The 15342-nt window shown below is 40.5% G+C and overlaps 1 protein-coding gene across 2 annotated transcripts; it reads right to left on the bottom strand.

Annotated features, from left to right (window-relative positions):
- Positions 1-400: 400 nt before the first annotated feature.
- YPEL5 (yippee like 5) lies at positions 401-13934 on the bottom strand. 2 transcript variants are annotated; one of them, XM_063078451.1, is made up of 3 exons: positions 13810-13934; positions 3875-4039; positions 401-2320 (listed from the first exon to the last, which is right to left on the bottom strand). In XM_063078451.1, the coding sequence occupies exons 2-3, from the start codon at positions 4013-4015 to the stop codon at positions 2096-2098; spliced, it is 366 nt and encodes a 121-aa protein (XP_062934521.1). In that variant the 5' UTR covers positions 4016-4039; positions 13810-13934; the 3' UTR covers positions 401-2095. The 2 variants fall into 2 exon arrangements, with proteins under 2 accessions (XP_062934521.1, XP_062934522.1); XM_063078452.1 differs by lacking the exon at positions 13810-13934 and adding an exon at positions 12762-12850.
- Between the last annotated feature and the right edge of the window lie 1408 nt (positions 13935-15342).

Raw genomic sequence — 15342 nt, 5'->3', positions numbered from 1 at the left:
TGTTTCCATCTCAAGTGAACATTGTTTGCTTTTCTGTAAACAATCCAATCTGACTGGATCTTCCAATATTGTTTTTTTTCTTTTTTGGCAAATGGAACAGTTTTTAAAATATAGAGGAGCTCATTGCTGTACCTGCCAGTGTCTTAAAAGTTAACCTAGCAATGTGACATTTATTTTGTTTATATATACTAAACTACAGTTGTCAGTGTCTAAGGCAAAGTGATCTCAAAGAAGTTAATATTGGTAGAGTTAACTAAGTCAGAAGTCACCTTATCACTGTAAGGTAAAGAAAGCTATAGCCACTCCAAGATATGAAGTTGTGTTCAGAGAAAAAAATTAAGATGGTCTCTAGACAGGATTAGTGAAAAATAAGTAGCAGTACTTCACCAATGCAAGACAAAATATACTTTATTGTGACAGCAAATGCACATAGTGCTATAGGTAAGGCATGCTACTAGGAAACTGCATATAATCAAAGGGCAGTATGGAAATGAATGGGAATGAATGCTGTTTCTTAATGCTTGAAGATAGTCCATAGAGAAGGGAGGATAGAGAAGAATTTGTGTCCACTTATTTCAAATGCAATATTACACCTACTTAAATCAGATACCTGTGCCTCTAACCAGAGCTCAAAGGCAACTATGAGGAACTTAATCTTAACTGTACTCAGAAGTCACTTCTAACATCAACAACAGAAAGATTTCACTAATTCAGTGAGGCAAATTTCCTTTCTAGACAAAGACCTAGATATCAAGCATACAAACATCCATCCATTTAAATAACTAGCCAATTTTACTGTCATTTATTCCACTAGAAGCAAGTACTAGAATACCTAGAAGTAGTCTGAATAAAGAAACATTTACATTTTAATACTTCATATTGTCATAAATTTTGGGCTAAAATAACACCCTGAGTCAAATTTGATCCCTTTTCACTTGAGGGTACCGAGTACAGGTTCGATTTCAATAGCTGAACTTCTGAGGGAAGATCTGAACAAAATAATGCCAATGAGGGATCTAGTCCTTTGATGAAACTATTAAGCTCTACAGACTTGTCAAAATCAATGCAAAACTGAGGGGGAAAGGCTGAAATGCTTAGTAAAGCAGTATTTTTAGATAAGCTGCTTCATTTCCTCCTCCTTTTAAAACAGATGCAGATTAAATACCTTCTGCATGAATGCACACTGACATTCTGTTCAACTGTTTTCTAAATGCAATACTGTGGGTTTAAACAGTATGCTTTCACTTAAATAAAGAATAACATCTTATACATAGTCAATTTAGTTCAAGAGATGAAAAGAAACACTTAACTACTAGGAAAATTACTTATCAAATACTCTGCCCTTTTATAAGGTGTTTTTTAAAAGCAACACAGGACCAAAGACATCCAACTATTACTTTATTTATATTACTATGCTTAAGTTACATGGAAAAAGACAACCAAGCAGTTCTGCCCCATTTCAGAAAGTTTCCAATCAACACCAATTATGCGGTGACAAATAACTAGGAATGGTGACATCTTTGGGTCAAGACTGACAAGGAAGAATGGGCTCTGGTGCTACGGTTCATCTCCAACAAGAATATGGCACACCGGCCAGCACAAGCCATGCTAACACTGAGCCTTTAGCGCTGGGCACAGATTCGGATCTCTTCTCTGAAGCTAGCAAATCAAGTGAAATAACTGGGTTTTAAAAAAAAGTTTTAAAATGAAGCCCAAATAAGTTTAAAAACCATGCTCTTGACATATTTTCCCTTCAAAATTTACATAAGACACACTTTTTCACTCTAATAGCCCAGATTTTTTTCCTCACATAGCCCATCACGTAGCTGCAGATAGACTCTTCTGCCTCAAGATGTAAACATAAGGAAAAAAAAAATTAACGGCATCTGCATAATATTCTCTCTACACACTGCTGTTGGATGAAAAATACAAAATTTAAAAAAAAGAAAGAAAGAAAGGTCCCATCTCAGATTCTCACAACCTCTTGTTCCGCGGTTCATGAATCCGACTCTGATGCTAAGGTGACAGTGTATGTAAGGAGATTTTTGTTTTCAGTGAAGGAGACCTGGGAAAAGATGGATTTCTCTCTTCTTCTTCAAGAGTTATCAGATGGTACATGCTCCTCAAAGCCCTCACTCTCTCGAACTAGAGCACGTTCCAGGATCACACGGCCTTCCTTATAACGCTGGCTGTCTTCAGTGGCAAACTCATAGATCCATCCCAGTTTGCTATTGCAGTTTTTGCAGCTCACATCTCGAACCATGTGGCGGCCAGTAAGCATGACCCGATCTTGAACTTCACTGTATTGCAGGTTAACTACCTAAGAAAAATAAAAACAAAATTGCAAAGGTACTTAAGTTACTTGCCAAATAAATACACAATATTATGGTTGGTACAACAACAACAATTTCAGAAAAGGAAAGAGAGGTGTTACTTTAGTCAAACCTATAATACCCTTCCCAAGAACTATTTTTAGAAGCTTCTGGGACAGGCAAACATCTGGAAATGGCAGTGCACTAGACATCTAAAGCAATCATGCATTACTGTACTGTACTAGCCCAAATCTCACCATATACCCTAGTGAGGTTTCTGTGTTGCAGTGAAGAAAGAGGCCTGGAATTGGAGTCATAAAATGTATGTTTGGCTCCAACTGTTATCATTTACTATTCAATGATGAGAACAAAAAAGGCTTTCAAGGTAAAAGAACCTAGCAAACCATAGGTATTTCACACAAATTTGTCAAAATTTGTTTCTAAAAATACATTTTATATACAAATTGGTATAGACTAAGCCTACTACAGACCATACATTGCAACACAGTTTTCAAGTAAGTTCAAACACAATGAAGTGGGTTCTAAGACAATCTGTGAAGAATTTCCAATGATTCTGAATACTACACAACTCACTACACTTTACTTTTCTGTAAAGGCCCAGATAGTAAATATTTTGGCTTTGAGAGCTATACGGTCTTTGTTGCAACTATTTAACTTTGACATTGTAGCATGAAAGCGCCCACAGGCAATACATAAATGAACGAGCATGGCTGTTTTCCATTAAATCTTATTCAAAAAAACTGGCAGCTGGCCTGCCATGGTGTGCCAATTCCTGTTCTGTACCTAATAAAGGCCAAAGGGTATACACTATCAATTCTCTACGAGAGAAATCTGTTTCCACATGAAGAGAGGAATGTCCACTGTGGAAGTTTATTGGACCTTCTAAGACCAGTACCTTAGCTCTGTTCCTTAGACTAAAAGATTTGGAAATTCAACTTGGCTCGTACACATTAGACTCCTGGAGACAGAATCATATCAACCAATTTCAAAGCAAGCCAGAAATTAGAGAGGTGGCAGACTGGACACAAACTTGCAAATCAGAAAATGCTCTTCCTGTTGGCAAACCTATGTAATAAACCAAATTATAACTAGAAGTATGACTGGTGAGCATGAATTAGAGCAACAGAAGTTGGTTAGATGATCCTTATTCACACTCACTGTCAAGCTATAATATCTTAATGCAGCTGTCTCCCTATTATGTACAAAACAGTGACATGTAGGGGAAGGGAGGTCAGTGTCTCGGGCACCTTTTTCCGGATGTAGTGCTGAAGTCACTACCAAATTCTAACACCGGACATTTCCTGAGTGGAGACTACCCTTCTTCTTATAATGCATTCTTTAAACTTTCAAGGTTAAAATCACATACTAGTAATGCTTTCATGAGGTCCCTTCAAAGACAAGCTAGTGGACAATCATTTCTATAGATTTCAGCTCTAACTCTTCCTGTTATCTCCAAGCTCTGGTGAATTCTGGGTATTCTGGTGTTGCTTCAAAGAGACCCAAAGAAGCCACTTAGGAATGAAACTGTTGTTCTCACCAACCTTATTAAAAAGAAATGCTCTGCCAGTGGCGCCTGTGAACCGAGTGGAGATGAGTTCTGATCGGTTGGTCAGGATCGTATCACAGTTTGCACAAGAAAACAGACGGGTACCACCAATATGATCAAGGAAAATTCTGCCCATTTTTATAACTGAAGTTCTAAAAACCTAGGAGCAAATGGAAAAGAGTAAGAAATGCATTTTTATAAAAAACCAATTGTTAGAACGTATTTGGGAGCATCACAGAGAACCATTTATAAATAAGTAACCTCTGCTTTGTAGTACTGGATATATGAAATAGCTGACTCTGAACAAAAGGATCCAAAGTTCATGCACTGAATAAACAGGCATATCCAAGCTAAGAACATTTTAGAAGCAGTGAGCCAAGGACGTAAGCATGCTTAGGCAAGGCTAAGGAATGGTATCACTTCTCTTTTGTTTGGTATGAGAAAAAAAAAAACAAACGGAGAGTGGAATTTCAGAAAATGAATGATTTAATGCACTGGCAGAGAGATAAGAAAAAAGGTTTAGCATAGGTGTTAAGTTTATATTCTGAGCCTGTGTAATTCGAGAAAAAACCTGTGGGGTATGAGAATGATCAAGTAAGAGTAGGAAAAGAGGTTATTGGAAAACAAGAGGGTAGTTTGGTTTGAAAGCATGAGGTAAATGGCTCTGTGGTCACCAGGTGAATGTACAACTGTATATGGTGATGGCACTAACTTTATTAAGTTTAAGTTTAGGAAGCACTGTACTAGGTACTTATTTCAAAATCATCACAACTTCTGAGGCTCTGTCTCCACTTCATATATTATCCTAAGCACGTCTAAAAAGGTTATTTATTAACTGGTTAAAGGTTACACAGCTGTTAAATACAGAAAATCAGATGGGATGCAGTTCACCCAACTTAAAAGTTCTCCCCTTATGATACACTGACTTCCCTATGAAGAGGGCTCACAAGTTGGTCTAGGCTGGCATAAGCCTAGAGCAAGAAGAACAGAGAAGAGGGGAAAGATGAGCTTTCCCATTATTACAAAACTTGCTTATCTTTAAGAAATCTTACTGATTCAATAAATCATGGGAAGTGTTTTATTGAATAAAGCTTTGAAACAAACTTCTGAAATGAGGATAATCACACTTCACTATGTTTTTTTTTTTGTTTTTTTTTTTGGTGGCTGGCTGGTATGGGATCTGAACACTTGACCTTGGTGTTACATGGCTGTGCTCTAACCAACCCAGCTAACCAGCCAGCCCTACACACCACTATTTCAAAAGTTAAGGAAGTTAAATTCACTGCAATTATTCCTCCTAAAAAGTATTTTTAAAGAGCAAGACATAGTCAAGAATATACCACAGCTTTCACTTCAAGAATTTATTCCTGGTTGTAGTTATCAGCTCCTGTGCTTTTAATATTTAATATTATACATCCTTAAAATGGCATGAAGAGCTAATATAGCTGCCGCTATGGAAAAAACAAAAACAAAAACAAAAACCCACCTCCAGAATGCATGTTTGTAATAAGAATATACTGTCACCTTAAGTTTGGGGGAATTCCATCACAAATTTTTAAAAAATTCCATTTCTTCTTAGGTCTATTAACTTCCTAATCCATTAGGCAGTTCTAATGTCATCAGAAATGTCATTATCACGAAGATCATTATGACTCCCCTTATATATACAGAAGTTTAGTAAGGGAAAAAAACAAATGGTGAACATTAATTACAATTTTCAGCTAGTAAAAGGAAAACTAGTGCATTAGTAAGAGTCATGATAAATAATCCCTGGACTAAAAACAGACTTAAGGCATGACACTGAACTTTCTCGTTACATTTCTGCAAAACGACAACAAGAGGTAATTCTGACTATCCTTTCAGCTTTTAAGATTATAGCATTACTTTTTCCAGATGCTTAAGAACACAATATTTGTTACATGTAAGTCAGAGGTTACAAATTTGAGGCCTGCAGGCTGAATTCATTTGGTGGCCTAGGGATACAGCAATGAACAAAACAGACAAAAACCCTTTCCCTCAAAAAACATGGTATGTGAACATGTTTTATGCCACACAGTTTTTATTCTTAATCAAAAACAGTTGAGGGCTGACCAGTTAGCTCAGTTGGTTCGAGTGTGATGCTAATCACACCAAGGTCCAGGGTTCGATTCCTGTTCTGGTCAGCCACCAAAACAAACAAACACCCCAAAAAACAAATCCCAATCGAACAACTCACATTTAACACTTGGGAGATTTCATTAAAAAGACTGCACTTTGGGCTTCTTTTTCTTTCTTTGGGCTTCTTTTTCTTTTTAACAACGGGGAGCTGTGGCAACGGCTGGCATGTGTTCTCCCATGACAACAACTAAGTTGCACTGCACTCACCACCCCAGCCAAGGCCACTTCATCTGCTCACCTCCACTCTGCTTCTTGCAATCATTTCACCTGTTTGGTCCTTTTACCAACATTTAAATTTATTACTCTTGAATGAGAGTTGATTTTGGTCATGTTTCTTAATATTGATCATTAACAGAATGGAATCATCAACTCTTAAGGTACACTCCTCAGATTCTATATTTCTTTGAAGACTATATTTACAGTCATTTAGTCTCCAGCTAGGGCTTCCTGGGATTCATTATTTTAAAGCCAACTTTCTTGTAAATTTCTAAGTAAAATGTTCACACTGTTAATCATAATACAGAAGTAAAATAAATGCTTCTGAATTGACCATGGCAGATACAATGCTATTGTGGAAAATGTACTGGACTTCAAAATGAGCTCTCCCTATGCCTTCTGCCTACTTCATTCTATCTTTGGCTCAAGACTGCAATATAACTGTGACCGTTTGATATTGGGGGTAAATAGATTTAACATGTCTCTTTTCCCTGCTTTGAATTCAATCTATTTTTCAGTCTTTACCCGGGTATTTTTACTGGATTCAGTTATATGATTCATCACCAAAATCAAAAATATCTCAGCAGGACCTTATGTTACACTATTCCTAGTTGTGACTGCCATTTATAGAATACTATATTCGTACATAAAACCGTAAAATGTAGTTTTTGTTTGCCAAAAAAGATAAGCTAGAATGCCATGGAATCTAGCAGAAGCAAGCAAAACGTCACTTTCTGTCAAAAGTCTTTAGGAAGTAGAAAAACCTCTGCAGGATCATTAGGTTCCAGGGGTAAGACTTAGCTCAACAGGGTTACAATCTCAACCTAGTACTAACTTATACTATTCGAGTTTTCAAAAAAAATTAAATAAAAATAAGAAAAAGTACAAATAAAATAAATAAAATAAAACTCAAGAGGCTGACATCAATTTGAATGCCACTGCTATAGTCTGAATGTTTGTATCACCCTAAAATCTGTACGTTGCAACCTAACCACCAATATGGTATTAGGGGGTGATTAGGTAATGAGGGCTGAGCCCTTATGAATGGGACTAGTAATCTTATAAAAAGAGGCCCCTGAGAGTTTGCTCTTCCCACCATGTGAGGCCATCAATGAACCAGAAAATGGGCCCTCACAAGGCACCTAATCTACCACTGCCTTGATCTTAGACTTCCCAGCCTCCAGAACTGTGAGAAATAAATTTCTGTTGTTTGTAAGCCACCCCGTCTCTGGTATTGTTACAGCAGCCTGAAATACTAAGACAGCCACTTTATTAAAGGAGGAAGGTCATTCTAAGACATAACACTTTAGTCCGTCTTCTCAGGACCTAAATAATATTTTTCACTCTACTCACTCTCTAGTGCTCACAGGGCTGCCAGATTCACAGTCTTTTCTCCCTCAGGTTTATCATGAACCCCTCCTGCCTCCATGCTGTTCCTCCTGTATTGCCTATCGTGGTTGGTGGCAATTCCAATCACATGCCCTCCTCAACTAATAATCCTTAGCAACTTCATTAAAAAAATTGCACAACTGACAATACCACCAAAATCACTTTTGGAAGTCTTTCCTCCTCCTGCCTCCCTACCCTTTTCTTAATTCAAAATCTCATTACATCTAAATAAAACCTTTTATGGTTATCAAGTGTGTTTTATTAAAAGCACAGGTGCCACTACAGTTGTGCTAAATTAGATAGTACTACAAAAATGGTCAAAGGCATGTGCTTTGATCACCCCTTTCTAAAAGTTCATAAAGACTGCTCCTTCTATAAACTTTGAAACTTTTTCTGACAGAATAGTAAATAGGTGATTCTTTAGGAGAAAAATAAATTCAAAATAACTTTAACAAGGAATACTTTACATATGATAAAATTTACCAACTGTACGTGTACAATTTAATGATTTTCAGTAAATTTATAAACTTTAATAAAGCTATCACCACCACAAACGGGCTTTAGAATGTTTCCGTCATTCCCTTCCCCCAAATTCCCACAAACCAGTCTGCAGTCAATCCCTTCTCTCGGCCCCAACCACTAGTGGTGCTAACTGATGGTTTGCTATCTGACTGTTTTTACATCCAAAATTTTTCCCAAGTATACTACATCATCTTGCTTGGACTCAGAGAAATCCCAAACCTCTTCAGTCACATATTTCCAAAACATATTAAGAGTGAGCTGCTTTCAGAGATGGCTAATGTTCCCTGTGTAGATTTTTTGGGGCACCTTACTGTGTCCTTTAGTAATAAAATGTATGCTTTGGTATCTGTCAGTGCTGAAGTTCAAGTTTATGGATGAAATTAGGGCCAAAACCAAAGCTTAAATTTTATTTAAGATGCTTCCTTCCTTTTCAACATTTCAAGCAAAACACATGAATTTAATATTCTTAATTTTTATAAGGTACATTTCCCAGACAATTTTATCAATAAGGCCTCTTTGGTACTAACTTTTCATAGTACTAGGTTATCCTAAAAAGGCTGAAACAAGAAAAGTGCCAAACTTGGTTGTTTAACTGGGTGCCTATTCTCAGTTAATCTGAAGTCACCTGAAACAGTGGGTGTTAGATGAAAATATAAGTGAAATTCATAGATGACTTATAGAGCACACATAAGTAATTATTTTCAATTACCTCTTCCTCCAACAAAGAGCACATTTATCTACCTAGAACTTCCAATTTCTATTCTACCAGGAGACTCTGGTGAAGCAATCTCATTTCATAGCCTCTACACCTTTTTACAAAATTTTTTTAAATTTTAAGAATTTACAGAATCTGTAAGAGAAAAAAGATTTTTCTCTTTCTGAAATCTGTGAAAGACAGTCTCCAGAAATACATTATTTTTAAAACTGGACATTGAAGACTATATAATTTCCTAATCAATAAAACAATTTTCTAAAAAGGCTATTGGTTTATTTTATATATACACTAACAAATGAAATATGATATCTTGTTTATTAGTTGAGCTCATTGCTAAATATTTTCCTTAAAAGCAGAGGTTAGCAAACTAAGGCCTGGGGGCCAAATCTAGCGCACCAGCTGTTTTTGTACTGCCCACAAGCTAGGATGAGTTTTACACTTTTAAATGATTGGGAAAAAAACATCAAGAGAAAGATATTTTGTGACACATGAACATTATATTAAATTCAAGTTTCAGTGTCCATAAATAAATTTTTTTTTTGGAACACAGGCACACCCATTTGTTTATACTTGGCTGCTTTCTCACTGCAATAGCAGAGTTTGAGTAGTTGCTACAGAAACCTTGTGACTTGCAAAGTTAAAAATATTTACTATCTGGCTCTTTACAGAAAAAAAGTTTGCCCTGGTTAAAAACACATTCTGATAGGAAGGGAGAGCTTTTCACTTAGAAAGCAGTCTTTGTCAGAAAAAATGAAAATTTGTTTGGCATTCAGGTTTAAGGATCAATAGAAACATTTGACAAGATCAGTTTAATCTCACTCCTGTTTTCTTCATGGATTTTCCAGCTAAAATCCTTAACTTTCTGTAACCAGTTCGGCATGTTGAAGATCAACTATAAAAAGATTATTTTATATATATAATATATAAGTATACTTGTATATTATATAATATATACAGCTGCTGCCTCTGTCTCTTTTCAGCCCCAGGATTTAAACAGTGTAGCAGAAACACTTGCACTCTGGAGTCAGACTTCTGGGTTCAAATCTCAGGTCTTTCCTGTAATAGTTTGTCAACTTGGGGGTGGTATCCTTTTTTTTTTTTTCATCCGTAAAATGGTGATAGTAACATCCATCTCTGAGTTACAAGAATTAAACAGAGATACTATATCCCGAGAACAGTGCCTAGCACACAGTGAATGCTAAATAAAGATCAGTAAAACTAGATTATCTTCTTCAACTTTCTCCACCCCAACCTTTCTCCCTATCACAGATGAGGAAAGCAAGGCTTAGAAAGAATATTAAACAATAACAATTAACTGGCTTCACCTTGTGTTAATTATTGCAAAGCTAAGTGACCAGGAGATAGAATTTACAAGCAGGAGAAAAGTTAGAAATCTTCTGAAGCATCTCAAATTCTCAGTGACACAGTTTTAGGTCTTAAAATATGTACTTGCCCTCCATATAATTAATAATCCAGTTTGGTTTCAGTTCAGGCAAGTGGAATCAGCCAAAGGAGCCACCACTTCCCAGCCCTAAAAATACCAGGGAGAACAATAGGTATCTATTTGCATCTCACGGGAGCTTCTGATGGAAAAACACCCAGTTCATAGATAGACCTGTCTTTATCAAAGGAATTATCCTCTCCGGGCATTTCCATAGAACACATAGTCCGCCAAAACTCCAGCATTAGACAGACCAGGGTGGGGGTTTCCATTGCACCAGAAGGTGCTGGTACAAAGATTCTGCTGCAAGGAACCCAGCATGCAGGAGCCTACAGCAGAAATGGTTAAGGGAATCTGCTCCTTCCAGAAGAGATTTTGTTTTGCAATGATTCTGCTAAAATGGAATCCTGGGGAAGCATGCTTGTACATCTGGTCTTCAGTCTCTTCTCCAAAACAAAGAAAAAAACCCAAAGAACTTTTAAGTGCTGGGTTAATCACTATAATTAACATTTAATGCTATGATAATTTCATCAACTATTTTCATACTGATTTGTGACTAAATTCTATTGAAAACCTACACGAGAAAATAATGAGTTTGATCCATAAAACCAGTTTTCCAATTTTTTGTAGAAAATATCTACCAAGTCAAGATTTCAGTGACACAAGAAAGCCGTTGCTTTCCTCTTACAAAACCCGACCAGTTTATTTTGCTGTGTCAGATGATGACCTGGTGGTGGAATCAGGTCTCCATTTGACAGTAATTTTTAAGTATATGTTTTGTTCTCTGACCCCCACACAAGCTTTTTGTTTGGTTACATGATTTTCAAGTTTACTATATTTCTATAATACTTACTGTTTAATCATCATTAAGACTAGTCATGTAACTCAGTTAGTTGTGAGTCAGTGAACAATCTGAGTTGGTAATCTCCCCAAAAGCCTCTTGGCAAAACAAATTCATGATCTCGTTTGCTGTGATGCAATACCAACAGCCCTTAATTGGATGAAATGGAGTATAATTTAACTGTCTGGTTTCCTTATTCAGGTGTCAAGCAGCAAGTTCGTGTCTAGCTTAGATTAAGTTTCCACATTACACTATATTACTACACGGGACTACCAGAGAAATTGATATTTATATAGCCATTTAGGCACTATAAAACCTAAAATGATATACTTAGGACTAGCTTCACATTTTATGAATACATATTTAGGACTAAATTCATGTCTCTTGGACTGTTTTGGAGGGTAGTACTTTACTTTTTTTTAAATCTTTTAATTTTTGGTTTTATTTCCTTTACTTTTTATTGTTTCTAAATCTGTACCTTCTTCCTGTGACTTAAATATACAACAGAAAATGCAAATAAGTCTAAAAGTCCTCAATGATCCAACCAGATAACATTTTAGAAGAAGCCACACCTTGTTTAGAAAACTTACAGTTAAAATCCAGTTTTCTTAGTTTCCCTGTATAAAGTTAAATAACTTACTTGAGCACATTTCATCACGTTTCTTTCCTAGAGATAAGATGCTTGCTAGAGATAAACTTAAAACAAACAAAGGTTGTATTGGACACTGGGCTGGCTGAAGGGTGTAGTAAAGGTAAACAGTTCTTTCCCAAGAGTATACATTCTACCTGGTGTTCTAGGACGTACCCAGAAAGATAATGGAGATATGTGGAAAATACTTCATGGGCCAAACTCCACAAGTGCCACGTTCTCGCTACAGAAATAAGTGCTCCAGAGGCCTCTGTTTTTCCTCCTAAGCCCCCGTCTGCCCAACAGCAACCCAAAGCCTCTTTTTCTAAATCTAACAGATACCAATCCACACCAGAATCCTTACTGCTTCACGCCTACTCATTCCCCACTGTTGAACTCCTATAACTCCCATTTCATAATTTACTAATACTTAACTTGGCATTGTTACTCTATTTCATTTGTCTATGACTTTTTAATAAATTGTACACTTCTAGAGTGGAAATTGTAAGTTCTTTATTTTCTTTCTTACCCACCCAGAACAAGTATGCTGTAAACTTTTAGGAAAAGAATCCACCAAGGCACTTCACATCTGGCACAAATATGTACCCCGAAAACACGCTTTTCTGTTCCTTTCTGTTGGAATGCAGTTGTAATACTGTATATATGGCTGTGTCAAATTAACTAATATCCTATTACCCCGCCCCCATTACTTCAGCAAGTCTACCAATTTTCCGACAACATAAGGTTAGCCTGAGGTTACTTCAGATTTTGCATCTGTCAGGAGACCGGGAATAAAAATCCTCAGATTACTAATGGGGCTCTATAAACAGAAGAAAAAAAAAAAAAAATGAGTTGTACACTTCCCCAGGTTCTCCCTTGAAAGGAATATTAGCGGGTGTGAGGATTAAACATACCTTCCTAGAATTTCAGTTACCCACTGTAGCCGCTCCTAACACCCATCTGCCCTACCTACCTGCAGAAGGGTGTACCATGAAGGGGTTGCAAGAGCGAGCCTCCTTACACCAGTGACCCCCGCGGCGGGCTGGGCTCGGTCCTCTGCAGGCCCCGAGAGCGCCGGCCCAGCTGATCGCGGCCACGTGACGCGGCCGGCCAATCGGAGGCGCGCGGCGGCCAGCGCGGCGGCGGCGGCGGGGCCTGGTCGGCACAACAAACGCGGCAGGAAACAGCTGAGCGGGTGCGGGTCCCCCGATGCCGCCACGGCGGCAAGCTGCCCCAGACACCCCACGCCCTTGGTCCAGGGATCAGTTGGGCGGGGGGCAGGAGCGGCGGACGTTCCCCCTGCAGGGGGTGGAAAGCAGGCGCGGCCCCCGCCCGCGGGGGGCGCCTCTCGAGTCGGGCGTGGGGCCCTTTTCAGGACCGGCCACCCCGTGTCGTCACCGCGGCCCAAACAATTCGGGGCCGAGTGCGGACTGCACTCCGGGTGGGGCCGGGGGGCGGCGAGGGAGTGCAGGCGTCCGTGCGGCCAGGAGCGACCCCGCGACGCGGAGCCCGGGCGCGCCCCCGACACTGCGGCGGGCACGGCGACCGGTGGGAGGGGGCGGGGCGGCCAGGCGGGGGGAGGGGAGAAGGGGGCCTCCGCGGAGGGGCCGCTGAGGCCTCGGCTGCGGGTGCAGGCCTCCGAGGCGGGGACACGGCGGTAGAGACGGGACGGCAGGCCTGGGCAGGGGCGCGACGCCGCGCGAAGGGGACGCGGCTGTTGTGGTCGCGCCGGTCGCTCGGCTGAGCGGCGGGGGCGGGCCGACGGCGGCGGCCGCCGCGCCAGGGCCTCACAAAGACGAAAGAGCCGTCCCGTCGGCCCGCTGTCCCGGCGCTGGGGCCCGCCCAGAGGGGCCGGGGGCAGCCGCGCTGGGACCCCGGGCTCAGCGCAGCGAGGAAGGGGCACTTCCTGCCTGGTTCCCCGCCCCGGGGCCGATCCCCAAGCTCTTCGAAGCCGCCCGACCCGGAGGGGCTCCTCAGCCCCCACCGGCCCTGAGCCCAGCCGCCGCCGCCGCGACACTCACCCTGAGCGGCGACGAGATCCGCGGCTGCCAGCAGCTCCTCGCTCCTCAGCTGTGATGAAGCCCCTCGGCCACCCGAAGTCTTCAGGTTTAGTCAGGCCCCGGCCTTGGCCACGCCTCTCCCTGGTTGGGTCTTGACGTCCATCACCCAGCGTGGCTCCGCCCCTCCTGCAGTCTGCTCTCCTGGTTGGCCCAGATCGCCTTTCATTTCTAGGCTACGCCCCTTTCCCCGGTACCCTGCCTCTTCCGCTGGGACCCGCCCCTTCTCGCGCTTACCCTCCCCCACTCCCGCTCCACCTAGGTTGTCGGCCCACCCCTGCGAGAAGCCGCAGACTCGGGGCAAGCTCGCAGCAACTTGTCCCGCCCCTGACCCAACAACTCGGACTCATACAGCCAATCAAAGAGGCTAACTCTGCCCCTTCTCCCGAAGCGGCCAATGTGGTGGAACTTAAGATCCTCCCCCACTCCCAGCTGAGAGCACACAACACAGTGTCCACGTGAATCAACTCCTTAAAGGAGAAGGCTTAGCCTCTATAATTGAGGCAACTGGGAGATATCGCGCGTCATTGGCGTCACCAGGTGGCGGCTTAGGCCTGGCTTCCTCAGGCCCAGGGAGGCCCCGTGATGACAAATGAAAACAGGTTGTTTTTAGACAAAGCAGGTAACTAGGTAGTTAAAATGTACAGTATAATTAAGTTCTTTGAGGGCGCTTCATCTGGCCACCCTTTATATAGATCTACCTTTTACAAACCTCGTGCAGGAACTCCTGAAAAGCATCTTTGGAAAAAAGGATTTTTCAAGTGTACCCGACCTTATTTACAACTCCCGGAGTTTTCTCCAAGTGATTCTCAGAAAAATGAGAAAATTCAGTGTCCTCTACAGGACGATTTTCTGCTTCAGAGAGCCTGAGATTTATTTGTTGAAAAGGATAGCCGTTCCCTTAAACCCTCATTAACGCTTAAGATGGAAGGTTTTGTTTCTCATTCCATTCGAATTTCCCTGGTAATTGCATCTTTGTTGGCTGACTTTCAGGATGAAGCAAAAATATTTGATGATGACTGTTTCTCTGATAAAATATACAGGCTAACATTTGAGGTTAACTTGCAAGGTGTTTAAAGACATTCTGATGAGATCGAGGCTCTGAAGCACATCACTTGCGAGCACTTGACTCCTCCTCAACCCCAAATCCGGCAGTATTTTCATTCAGTTCAGATAATCTGAATATCGAAGGCAAAGGGACTAGTCACTTTTGATAACGTCCGTTTTCCAAGAGGTAAAGAAGTTTTAAACATATTCTAGATATTTCTCCTCACTATATGCCTTTATTTTTAATTAGTTGTAATTACAAAAGTAACACGTTTATTGTAGGAAGGACATGCTGCCTCATTTCATAAGAGACCACTGTCTTCTACTAACAGCTTCATGTGTATCCTTTTATTCTTAAAATGAATGTGCATGGAAGTATGTTGTGTCTCTTGTTCTTCAACTTCCTTTTTTTCACTCAATAATATGCCCATCCTTTCAAATGTATCTTTT

Source organism: Cynocephalus volans, chromosome 14, assembly GCF_027409185.1.
Source record: "Cynocephalus volans isolate mCynVol1 chromosome 14, mCynVol1.pri, whole genome shotgun sequence".
In the NCBI taxonomy this organism is placed as follows: domain Eukaryota; kingdom Metazoa; phylum Chordata; class Mammalia; order Dermoptera; family Cynocephalidae; genus Cynocephalus; species Cynocephalus volans.
Note: the sequence above shows the minus strand (reverse complement) of the source record. Positions and strands in the feature narration are given on the sequence as shown.

Bases quoted from the DNA above. Each gene is read 5' to 3' on its own strand.
- YPEL5 (XM_063078451.1), bottom strand. From the start codon at position 4,015: ATGGGCAGAATTTTCCTTGATCATATTGGTGGTACCCGTCTGTTTTCT. The intron at 2,321-3,874 runs GTTGGTGAGAAC...TATTTTTCTTAG, and splicing joins GAGCATTTCTTTTTAATAAG to GTAGTTAACCTGCAATACAG.